This window comes from Triticum aestivum, chromosome 5A, assembly GCF_018294505.1.
Source record: "Triticum aestivum cultivar Chinese Spring chromosome 5A, IWGSC CS RefSeq v2.1, whole genome shotgun sequence".
Lineage (NCBI taxonomy): Eukaryota > Viridiplantae > Streptophyta > Magnoliopsida > Poales > Poaceae > Triticum > Triticum aestivum.
In genome coordinates this window covers 427,495,344-427,507,942 of record NC_057806.1, presented here as the reverse complement: position 1 = coordinate 427,507,942, position 12,599 = coordinate 427,495,344, and the positions used below count along the sequence as shown (strand labels likewise).

Below are 12,599 nucleotides of genomic sequence, written 5' to 3'. Positions count from 1 at the left end.
GGAGCAGTTGGTAGTCTCGCTTCCAGGTTTTTTTAGTCCCACCTCCCATGGTTTATTTTGGTACCTCCTCCCACCTCTGACTAAGCCACCACAAACCAAAAAAACCTCCTCCTGAGGCCCGAACCCGCACCTATCCACATGTGACCCTCAATAGACGTACGAAGGTTAACCTGCGACAAAATAATCTACGACGGTTAACCAGCGACAGAAAAACCATGCGGACACACGTAGGAGCGACGAGTCCTGTTATCGAGTGAGGTCTCCCTTCGTGGCCGCCCTACATCCCTGCGCCGACGCGCTTCAGTCGCTGCCCTCCATCGTCGCCGCCCTCCATCGTGGTCGAGGTCGCCGCCCCTGCTTCACTCGTCGTCCTCCATCCGCGTCGATACTGGACAAGGTCGCCGCGACCCTCCATCACTTCGCCGCCGCGCTGAACACCTCGACGATCCGGCGCTGGTCCTGGATCAGGTCGCCGCCGCCCTCCATCACTTCGCCGCCGCGCTGAACTCCTCGCCCTTGATCCAGGATCCGGCGCTGATCCTAGACGAGTATACACGGACACGTCCAGGATCCGGCCAGAACACGTCCTGGATCCGAAAAATAGGTATACAAACCATCTCATACGTCAATCGCATCTCATACATCTCAAATGCCATACAATCGCATCTCATACATCTCACAGCCCATACATCCATCGCATGTCATACAGCCATGGCAAGTGCTTTCACAGGGATGGATCCGCCTGCGAGATTGATTTCTGTTGCACACACTTTAGGTTTTTTTCATGTTAAAAATAGACTCAAGTACACATGTTTACAGTTGGCAATTGGCATTTTTTTTGTACCAAGGAGTATCCTGCATCCTGCACTTGAGTGAATATGGCAAAAAAGAAAACATAAACCATACAGGACCCAAGAGTATGTTTCCACTTGTGCTGAACTAAAGATAGAACAAAAACACTTGCATTCTAATAAAGTACAGAGATGTAGAAGATGTAGATGAAAGTGCCATTGCAGTATATATGTAGAATAAAATACAATTGCAGTATATATGTAGAACAATAACCCTTGCAGAATGTCAAAGATGTAGAAGAAATTACCATGTTGGTGAAGATCATCAAAGAACTACCATTTCTGTCTTCATGATTTTTTCCATTCAATAGTTGCATATGGGGAATTCAAAAAGCACGGCACGCGAACATCAACCAGAAGATGACGTAACTACAGGTATGATGCAGTCTACCATGTTTTTGTTTAGTTGCGAGACCTGAATATCTGACAGTGACAGACTGTATGCATAATGTCTTCCAGGTCTTACAAGCGGGAGAAGTGATGCAGAACACAATGCGAGCATCATACCCGTAGCTGAAATTGTTGATAACGTTTACACGACGGAATCAGGTATAATACTGTGCGAAGATTGGTTATAAATGTTGCCTCACGTGCATTTCTGAAAGTGGCAGAATGCATTTTATGTGTTGCAGTCCTTACGAGCGGGATAAATGTTGGAGACTACAATGCAAACTTCATACCCTTACATGCAAATATTCACGATATTTACACGACGGGAGCAGGTATAAGACTGTGTCAAGATTGCTGCTAATGTTTCGTGCATATCGTATATTTTGTTGATTGCTAAGATGTAGGGCGGGAACCTTCAAACGACGGGATTCCGTCGTATTCTGAGAATAATAAGGATGGTATGACTAAGCTACGAGGTGATACTCAAGGTATTCACAGGCATGCTTATACAGCTTCCAAATCGACATCTCCGGTAGCGGATCAGAGAGGTTTAGTCCATTTTCCCAGATGAGCTTAATGGGCTTTGTGGTTTTTACGCTTAACGTAATGCAGATGACAAAACTTCCGAGCAGCATGCAACAGTAGCTGTATGTAATGAAGAAAAAAACATTGGCGAAACAAGGGAGCAGTTCAACGCATAGAGGCGTGAATCTTATCGGAAGAAAAAAGAGGAGGATATGGTCAGGTTACAAGAGGATAATCAGCCATCCCTTTCAAAGACCGGTAAGTATTTAAGCATGATTTTGCTGACTACTCTTGGGTTTTTCTGAATACCTATAGTATGCAAATTAATCGTTATAGTAACCTGACTTCATAGATGTTCCCCGTGTTGGTTTCATAGATGTTGTATCAACATCTACCTAAGTGATTTGTACATACTTTTTTTGTTCTCTAACTCTCATACCTGTTGTAAAAATGGTAGACCATAGGGATCTTATCAACGCGTGGAGGCGGGCATCTTATCGCACTAAGAAGTCGGATGGTTTTATAAACCATCTAGACGACGGGCCGATTGTTCACCGCCGTACTCTATGTGATATCACAAATGTTCAACAATCTTCATATGTGATCCCTGGTACATATTGGTGGATTTACAATGTCGTTAGTTATATGTGCGTATTTGACAATCATACTATTTGTGATTATGTTTAACTTCTCTTTGCTTTCTGAACGCCCATGCTGGATTACAATAGGAACTAATGTTGGGGCAGATCATATGTTGGGGCAGCTAATCAAACCCACGTGAGATGATAAGCACAGGAAAGTTGATCTTCGTCCCCTTTGTAATTCAAGTAAGATTATTTTATGTTACATCCTAGCATTCATGGTTCAGCCATTTTAATAAATACTAACCAAGCATGTTATATTAGATGACCCAGCTAGCTCGGTTGATACATCAATCTCGCATAATGAATCAACATATCCTCCTAAAGCTATGGGCACGTCTGATGTAATTGCAGATAAAAATATAGAAGGTAAAATGATTGTGCTTTTTCCATACTCATTTGCTATCATGTTGTTTTTACCTTTCGCTTTTGAGAGAAACCCAAGGAAGACATCAGTAGATGACTTGAATGATACCACAGAAAATATGCAAGTAACATAAGAAGAACGCAAAAGAGACCGTAAAATACCTTTCGCTTTTTCCATACTCGACGGAATCAAGCAGTCCTATTAGGTGGGCTGCAACTAAATACAAACAGTTCTTTCAGATATTATAGGCTAACAGTCTATTCTGGACATCGCATGTGTGTCATACACCTAACTTTTTAAGTCATGACCATAGTTGACTGCCTAACTTTTTAATGAAATCTCATATATATATTTGAGCCAGAAAAACAAACAAATAACTTATTAAGTGTTTCAACATGCCAGAAAACAAACAAATATAATAGGACTGCTTGAAGATATATATCATCAGAGTCATAATATTAAGTCATTACATGTAATAGAAATTGCATGAGGACAAAATGCTTCGATGGAATAGTCTAAAATTATTCACAATGGATATGTAGTACTTTAATACCAACTATATCCCAACCGAATGAATCTACATTCTCAAGATAGAGCAAGTAATACAATGAGTATAACAAATTGAGGACAGTGTCAAAGCACAGCATCTGGACAAGCAAGCAATAAAAGCAAAGTTGGGCAGGAAGATCTGTTGCTGTATGATGCAGTACGTAGAAGGTTGCATAGTCAAATTAAAATAAACTACCACTGGTTTTGAACAGAAAAACTGTACAGAAGTCAAGGGGAGTAATTGTATATGACATAAATAAAAGAATATATAAGGAATACAGATTCAGGCATAAGTTCCAGGTAAGCTTGGTACTAAAGTACAGAAAACAAGATAATATGTTGCTCATAAAATTATATACAATTTACCTGCTTTCTAATTCTTTGTGAACTGTTCTCTTTCTCTTTAAGTACTTTTTGAACTCTTTGTACAACAGCTCTAGCATTTTCAATCTCCATGCGTGCATTAGTTCGTTCTTCGTCAACAATTCTCCTAGCATCTTCAGAAGCCTATGAACGATATAGAAAGAGTGATTTGTCAAAATGAAAAATGGGAATATACCAAGATTAAGCATACTTGATATGGATAAATGATGTTTATAAAAAATACTAAAACGACGCGCCAATCCAAGAGGAATTGGAACATGCTTTACGCACAAATTATTGCCAGCATGTTATTTTCTTAACCATGGTAAGAAAATCAGGAAGAACTCCTAAAAATTTGCTGTTCAACAAACCATCGGCAGGCCCCTGAAAATTTGTTGTGCATTTGCAAGAAAAGAACACCATTTCAAATTTGTAGTACTGTTTGATAGTCTGTTTCAGAAGTCCCAACAAAGGCAAAACTTCAGCTTGGCTTGCTTAATCATGGCAGATAATTTACATTTAAAAACGACGGAACTAAGTTTTCCTCCAAAGCCAGTAGCAAGCAGGGAAAATACACATGACATTTGATAGTACAATGTAAACAGAGAACACAGAATGGATCATGGTACTAAAATGTGCTTACAAAGGTCCATAGAATAAAGATACTTCCAAAGTACAAGGATCAACTCACCAGTTTTAGTGAAGTCGCTATTCTCGTGACCTCGGTTTTCTGCTGAAGCAACTCATTTTCTGTTTTGGACAGCTGAACTGCTAAAATATCCACCTATAGAAAGTGTCAAACTATTAAAGTGCTCGCAAACAAAGGGATGATTTAGGCATATATATTTAGCTGGAGACTTCTTTTAAGAAACCATATTGGTTAGTTTAGAACACTTGCAGTGTCATTAAAGATACTCTAAAAACGCACTGAGGAACAATAATCCTTCACGTGGCTGTAAATATGGTTCAAAAGAAGAAAAACCAACCATAGATACCGATTCCTCAATTTCATCCTTATATTTGCCAGCTACTTGACCTCTCAGTGACTCCAATACACTCTTTAGATTATTCAGAAGGATGTATCGCTCCAATAAAGCCACTTGTTTACATTTAACCTGAGAGTTAAAGCCAATGCAATAACTTAAGGTCTGTAATAACTGAACCAATTGCTAAATGAGTGTTCAGGAATCAGGAAGACCCATACCTCGTTAGATAATAATGTGGCAGTACTGAGGCCCTTCTCAAATTTCATTGCGAGCTCGCGGACTGAAAGACACTGACGCCGATCAAGCAGATCTGCTGTCTCTTTGGCAACAGACTCCTTAAGTCATGGCGTTTCTGGCTCATCAGCAAATTTGATGACTATCCCATTCATACCATTCTTGTAGGTAGGGAATTTATTTTTGATGGCATTTACTGGGCGCAACGGCCCAGACCAGTTGTTCTGACCCTGTGTGTTCCGCCGAAAATCAAGAGTTGATGCCCGAGTCATCGATAAGTAATTCTCACCCCTAATTCCAAAAAACAAGCGTCAGTATCTCAAAAGATCACTGGTGGACACAATGAATAAATCATTGGTCAAAATGGTTCATACATCACCGTTTTCTGTTTTAATGACCCATCGACAAACATAAAAGATGGGAAAAGGGAACCCAAAAAATAACACCGAAATAAAAATTGTCAAACTGCAGCATGGAAGCTGATGAAAAGGCAGAAGCAAGTGGAAGAGTTCTCCCCTCCAAAAGAAAGAGAACAAAAGCCATACGAGTTCATCAAGCCTTGGGCATGTGCTACTACCAACCCTCAAGTGTTGCAGTTATAATCATCGCAAGATCGTACAGAATCACCCACTAAACTCAGGACTACAGACCTGCATTAGAAGCAACTGGGATCGGGAGAACCAACTGACTTCAACTAACAATCACGATTTGCAAAAGTGGGAACTGAGAGAATTATGTCTCAATTAAGCTTTGCAAATCATCAACAAAATCCCAATTTGATGCTACTTTCATAGAGGAACTAAAGAGAAAGCATGCTTGGTTACTAGCAACAACATTCCATAGAAGATCCACAACAAAACATACTCTTTGATTCAGATTTGTTGCTCCCATCCTCTTTCCGCACCTCCTTCTTCTCCTTCGGGAAGTCTGAACCATTAAGGGCCGAATCATCAATACAACCACCAACTAAGCAGATGATTTCTCATATTACATTCTTGAAAGGAACCATTCTAATAGAAAACACACTCTCTAAAGAATAAACGCGACACCCATTTTTGTTCCATTTTATAATATGAATTGCCAGTTTTTATATTCAAATGTCATATCTGGATGTAGTATGGTTAAAAATTTGCATATGCTACCTGATTAGTTAGTGTAGGCATGAGAGTCATGCACTTCTTGTTCCAGTTTAGCTCTTGAGAAGCACATACCACTGAATTCCTCTTCAGTAATAACTTCTCCAACTTCCTTTCTTTTATGAAGATAATGTATCATCTTTCAAAAAGATACCGCATCATGTGAACTCTTGGATCCACTCACAACCAGAAGGGGCTGCAATTTAGAGCAGAATAATACTCAGTTAAATCAGATTTTTTAACAAAGCCCTTTAACAGAACAAAATATGGACAGTCTTGAAAAGGAATATTCATTGTGATATCTCAGTGAGGCGATGCACCTGGCGACTAACCGAATTGACGGGGAGGAGCATACGGCAGGGTCAGGGAGAGAGAGATTACCTAGACCTGGACAATCGCGCGGGAGAGGGTGGAGAGGCTCATGTTGGCGACGGTGAGGGAACCAGGAGAATGGAGGGACCCAGCGTCGCCGGTGAGCATGCCGACCTCGAGTGCCTCCTCGAGCACTTCGGGGCCGGATTGGAAGGAACAGGGTAGAGTAGGGCGTGCAAGTCCCGAGCCTCCGCGTCCGCATCCAACGGTGCCTACCACTGGCGCGAGCATGCTGAGCTCGAGGATCTCCCCGGCCACTTCTGCGATCTGATTCGAAGGGGAGGGGCGGCCTGCTAGGGAGCGGCGACGCTGGTGACGAAGGAGAGGGCAGCCTGACCAGGGAGCGCCGGCGGTGGTGACGAAGGGGAGGGGGCGGCCTGACCAGGGAGCGCTGGTTGTGGTGGAGAGAATGGGGAACGGAGGAGATTGTGAGGCAGTGGTGGGGAACTATCCAGAGAAGAACGTGAGGCAGCAGTGGAGAGGATGACTGACGTTTTTTTTGAGAAATCTAACGTTTTTTTCTTAATACTACTACGTAGACTACTGTACTAGGCAGTGATGGGGGAGAGATTGTCTTCTTTTTATCGGCCGTGTCTGATTTACCTCACATTGTTCTAATAAAATCCATTATTTTTATAGTCATAATCATTTGATGCTTTAAAAGGTTTCCTGTATAAATAATATCTATAAAAGTTGAAAAAAATACTGGTAAAAAACACATTTGATATATCTGAATTTTAGTTGAGGAAATGAGTATGAGCAAATAAATTCAAACACAAGGCAAAAGCTTTGATGTTTTCTTGATTATTAAGAAGATTGTTAGGGCCCCGCGCTACTACTAACTAATTGGGAATTAAAATAAATAAATTTCATCCATGGTTGCTGCTGCTGGGCGTCATCGTCCTCTCCAACCATGGTTGTTGCTGGTCCTGGAGGGGATGAAGTTGTCCATGGTGATGGTGGCTCCCCACCCAACTCGTTCCCGCACCTCTCATCTGCTACAAAAGAAGAGAAAATTATTTGAATGAGGAAGAGAGAGAGATAGAGAGGAGTAGGAGGAGGAACTCACTAGTGGCCGCCGAAGTTGGAGCCGACGCTCGAAACCTAGATGAAGCCCGGTGACCTGCTACTGCTTGTCGTAGGACCCTTGGCCATGGTGCTCGCATGTCCTCAGGAGGCCTTGTCCCAGCGAGGAGGTGCAAGTGGTTGCATCCATGGTGGATCTGGTCGCCGCCATGGACGATGTTCTGCTGGTTTCCCTCTCCTTCCAGCAACGGAGGAGGAAGGAGGGGCCGGGGAGGGGGCTGCGATGGGAGAGGTCACCGAATTTGGGGAAGGCGCCGAGGTGTGAGATCGGTGGCGGCGGTGGGCGAGGATGGGAATCACGGGTGGGAGGAGAAGGGGAATGGAAGAGTGTGGGAGAGAGGAGGGATTCAACCGAGGATATGGGGACTTCACCTACCTTTTACTTAATAGTAGCGAGGGGTATAAACCCGCTCTACCACTATCAACTTAGTAGTAGCGCGGGTTCATACCCCTCGCTACTACTATGGCATGTCCCAGGGGGGCACGATAGAGACTGCTTAGTAGTAGCGTGGGTTACTATCAACTTAGTAGTAGCGAGGGGTAAAAACACGCGCTCCAATATCTGCCGCGACATGGGATGGATCCGGCGGGTGGAGTCGCGCGGGCACCGGCTCGTCGAGGCGCGCGACCATGCGGCGGGGGGAGGGGAGAGGGCCGAGCTGCTGGTGGGGGTGGAGAGGGCCGGTGAGGCCACCCCAAGATTTGCCGCGGCATGGGATCCGGCGGTCAGCGGGCGGAGTTGCGCGGGCGCCGGGTCGTCGAGGCACGCGGCGGGGAAGGGGAGAGGGCGAGAGGAAATGAGTGAGTGGAGGGGAGTGTGGTGAGTGAATGGTGTTAGGGTTTGGCCCAGACGCCAGCGTGCCAGGTGGGCCGTCGAGCCGGCCCGTTAGGCAACTTTATAGTGCATGGGCCGTGGAGGCCACCACGCGTTCCTGGTCGGTAAGTGCCGGCCCATTTGTCCAGTTATAATGTAATCCCTCAGAAAAAAATATAATGTGGATAAGGTAATTTATATTTATTTATTAAACAGAAACAATAAAAGTATATATATTCATTAAATATTGTTCATAAAAATAAATATTTTTTATATTTATCTTTCATATACTAAGGGTACCACAACAAAACTTGGTTGATGTATAAATAAATCTACTTGGTTGAAGAAGGTTTGTTTGCATGTTTTTTTCTTTTATTTGACAAATTTCCATGGCCTATATAAATAATTTAAATAATTTTCATATGACTACTCATTATATATGAACATTACAATTTGTTGTTTTCCCCTAATTTTGTGTTAGTACAATTATTTAAATTATTTAATCAACATTTTTTCCTAATAATGTCAAATATGTTTTTATAGAGAAAATAGTATGTTATTATCACTACTATTTTTTCAGATATTATATATGATTATATTATGCAGTAGAAAACATCATTTATATTTCATCATATATATTTCATCGTAGATACAAAGTGATGGGTTCCGACATATGCACTGATGTAACGATGACAGACCGCACTGAAACACCACGAGAAGAGGTGCATATAGCTAACCTTCCTCTGTATGTATATTATACATGAAAACACGAAAGGTCTATTTTTATATTTTTGTTTTTTTAGAATATAGGAGACATGGATATGGACTTTGGAGATGCACGGAAAGAATCCATTGAGGGTTCATATGCGATGTTGCTGCAAGGGGACAAAAATTCACAACATAAAAATGTCGAAGAGGTTATATCTCATAACAAACCAAAAAAGGATGCTAATTTACATGTTATCTCACAAGGTATTTTTTAATATTACTATCAATCTTATTTTTGTGATATTGCCTCTTGTATTCAACTATTTTTGCTCAGTTTGATTGCTAAATTGGCTCATTTATTTATGAATTCGGCAGACTATGTTTGTACCCCTAGGGATATACAGTCATCGAATCAATCAAGTCTGCCCCCAAGAATACCCAGTTCGTGGACATTGGAGATGCCTTGTTATCAACCGACGATTTGGAATGCCTTATGAAAGATGATATGTTTTTACATCACGGTGTAAGACCAATTGCACAAACTTTGTAATTAATATTATGAACAATATTTAATATCATAAAATGTACACATAATCTAAATGTTGATTACAGGTGATAAATGCTTACATATATTGCATGCTTGCTCACGACCATCTACAAGACAGAGCGGGTGAAAAGGTACACATTGTTAGCACGTTTGTATCTGGCCAGATAAAAGAAGACGGGGAAAGAGACATAGACCCATCAAAATTAAAGGAAATATGCCCTAGAGGCAATAATAAAGTTATTATTTATTTCCTTATTTCATGATGAATGTTTATTATTCATGCTAGAATTGTATTAACCGGAAACATAATACATGTGTGAATACATAGACAACCAGAGTGTCACTAGTATGCCTCTACTTGACTAGCTCGTTAATCAAAGATGGTTATGTTCCTAACCATGAACAAAGTGTTGTTATTTGATTAACGAGGTCACATCATTAGTTGAATGATCTAATTGACATGACCCATTCCATTAGCTTAGCACCCGATCGTTTAGTATGTTGCTATTGCTTTCTTCATGACTTATACATGTTCCTATGACTATGAGATTATGCAACTCCCGTTTGCCGGAGGAACACTTTGGGTGCTACCAAACGTCACAACGTAACTGGGTGATTATAAAGGAGCATTACAGGTGTCTCCAAAGGGAGATGTTGGGTTGGCGTATTTCGAGATTAGGATTTGTCACTCCGATTGTCGGAGAGGTATCTCTGGGCCCTCTCGGTAATGCACATCACATAGGCCTTGCAAGCATTACAACTAATATGTTAGTTGTGAGATGATGTATTATGGAACGAGTAAAGAGACTTGCCGGTAACAAGATTGAACTAGGTATTGGATACCGACGATCGAATCTCGGGCAAGTAACATACCGATGACAAAGGGAACAACGTATGTTGTTATGCGGTCTGACCGATAAAGATCTTCGTAGAATATGTAGGAGCCAATATGGGCATCCAGGTCCCGCTATTGGTTATTGACCGGAGACGTGTCTCGGTCATGTCTACATTGTTCTCGAACCGTAGGGTCCGCACGCTTAAAGTTACGATGACAGTTGTTATGAGTTTTATGCATTTTGATGTACCGAATGTTGTTCGGAGTCCGAGATGAGATCACAGACATGACGAGGAACACCGGAATGGTCCGGAGATAAAGTTTGATATATATGATAATAGTGTTTGGTCACCGGAAGGGTTCCGGAAATCACCGGAAGGGGTTCCGGATGTTTCCCGAAATGCTTGGGTACGAGAACACTTTATTTGGGCCAAAGGGGAAAGCCCACAAGGTTTTTGGAAAGCGCAAAAGGAAGTTTTGCGGAGTCCAGGGGCCAGACGCCAGGGTCCCTGGCGTCTGGGTCCAGACGCCCGGATCCCTGGCGTCTGGCCCTGGAGTCCGAGAAGGACTCTTGCCTATCGGGTGAAACCGACTTTGTGAAGGCTTTAACTCCAAGTTTCGACCCCAGGGCTCAAGATATAAATAGAGGGGCAGGGCTAGCACCAAAGAGAGATCAAGAAACACAAGTTGATCCTCGTGATCGTTCCTTAGCCGTGTGCGGTGCCCCCTGCCACCTTATTCCACCTCGATCATATCATTGTAGTGCTTAGGCGAAGCCCTGCATCGGTAGAACATCATCATCGTCATCACGCTGTCGTGCTGACGGAACTCATCCCCGAAGCTTTGCTGGATCAGAGCCCGGGGAGCATCACCGAGCTGTACGTGTGCTAAGAATTCGGAGGTGCCGGAGTAACGGTGCTTGGATCGGTCGGATCGGGAAGAAGACGTACGACTACTTCCTCTATGTTGTGTCAATGCTTCCGTTGCGATCTACAAGGGTACGTAGATCATACTCTCCCCTCTCGTTGCTATGCATCACCATGATCTTGCGTGTGCGTAGGAAAATTTTGAAATTACTACGTTCCCCAACAGTGGTATCAGAGCCTAGGTTTTATGGTTTGATGTTATTTGCACGAGTAGAACACAAGTGAGTTGTGGGCGATATAAGTCATACTACCTACCAGCATGTCATACTTTGGTTCGGCGGTATTGTTGGACGAGACGACCCGGACCAACATTACGCGTACGCTTACGCGAGACGGGTTTCCCCGACGTGCTTTGCACATAGGTGGCTTGCGGGCGACTGTCTCTCCAACTTTAGTTGAACCGAGTGTGGCTATGCCCGGTCCTTGCGAAGGTTAAAACAGAGTCAAATTGACAAACTATCGTTGTGGTTTTGATGCGTAGGTGAGATTGGTTCTTACTTAAGCTCATAGCAGCCACGTAAAATTTGCAACAACAAAGTAGAGGACGTCTAACTTGTTTTTGCAGGGCATGTTGTGATGTGATATGGTCAAGACATGATGCTAAATTTTATTGTATGAGATGATCATGTTTTGTAACCGAGTTATCGGCAACTGGCAGGAGCCATATGGTTGTCGCTTTATTGTATGCAATGCAATCGCGATGTAATGCTTACTTTATCACTAAGCGGTAGCGATAGTCGTGGAAGCATAAGATTGGCGAGACGACAACGATGCTACGATGGAGATCAAGGTGTCGCGCCGGTGACGATGGTGATCATGACGGTGCTTCGGAGATGGAGATCACAGGCACAAGATGATGATGGCCATATCATATCACTTATATTGATTGCACATGATGTTTATCTTTTATGCATCTTATCTTGCTTTGATTGACGGTAGCATTATAAGATGATCTCTCACTAAATTATCAAGAAGTGTTCTCCCTGAGTATGCACCGTTGCGAAAGTTCTTCGTGCTGAGACACCACGTGATGATCGGGTGTGATAGGTTCTATGTTCAAATACAATGGGTGCAAAACAGTTGCACACGCGGAATACTCAGGTTATACTTGACGAGCCAAGCATATACAGATATGGCCTCGGAACACGGAGACCGAAAGGTCGAGCGTGAATCATATAGTAGATATGATCAACATAATGATGTTCACCAATGAAACTACTCCATCTCACGTGATGATCGGACATGGTTTAGTTGATTTGGATCACGTGA

At 42.7% G+C, this 12,599-nt stretch overlaps 2 protein-coding genes and 1 long non-coding RNA gene across 5 annotated transcripts; 2 read left to right on the top strand and 1 right to left on the bottom strand.

Annotated features, from left to right (window-relative positions):
- Positions 1-131: 131 nt before the first annotated feature.
- On the bottom strand, positions 132-6,896 carry LOC123103762 (stomatal closure-related actin-binding protein 1). Of its 3 annotated transcripts, none has more exons than XM_044525439.1 (9): positions 6,424-6,896; positions 6,049-6,238; positions 5,771-5,833; positions 4,891-5,197; positions 4,673-4,801; positions 4,378-4,470; positions 3,690-3,830; positions 2,936-2,990; positions 132-862 (listed from the first exon to the last, which is right to left on the bottom strand). In XM_044525439.1, exons 4-8 carry the CDS (start codon positions 4,936-4,938, stop codon positions 2,976-2,978), a joined length of 426 nt encoding a protein of 141 aa, XP_044381374.1. In that variant the 5' UTR covers positions 4,939-5,197; positions 5,771-5,833; positions 6,049-6,238; positions 6,424-6,896; the 3' UTR covers positions 132-862; positions 2,936-2,975. The 3 variants fall into 3 exon arrangements, with proteins under 3 accessions (XP_044381374.1, XP_044381376.1, XP_044381375.1); XM_044525441.1 differs by having other exon boundaries at positions 2,936-2,984; XM_044525440.1 differs by lacking the exons at positions 132-862; positions 2,936-2,990 and having other exon boundaries at positions 3,189-3,830; positions 6,118-6,238.
- On the top strand, positions 1,091-1,942 carry LOC123101345 (uncharacterized). Its single transcript, XM_044522837.1, has 5 exons — positions 1,091-1,226; positions 1,311-1,400; positions 1,484-1,573; positions 1,646-1,729; positions 1,854-1,942. Exons 1-5 carry the CDS (start codon positions 1,169-1,171, stop codon positions 1,940-1,942), a joined length of 411 nt encoding a protein of 136 aa, XP_044378772.1. The 5' UTR covers positions 1,091-1,168.
- LOC123103763 (uncharacterized) lies at positions 2,308-2,808 on the top strand. Its single transcript, XR_006449949.1, has 3 exons — positions 2,308-2,376; positions 2,495-2,593; positions 2,672-2,808. It is a non-coding gene; the product is annotated as an uncharacterized lncRNA (long non-coding RNA).
- Positions 6,897-12,599: the final 5,703 nt, after the last annotated feature.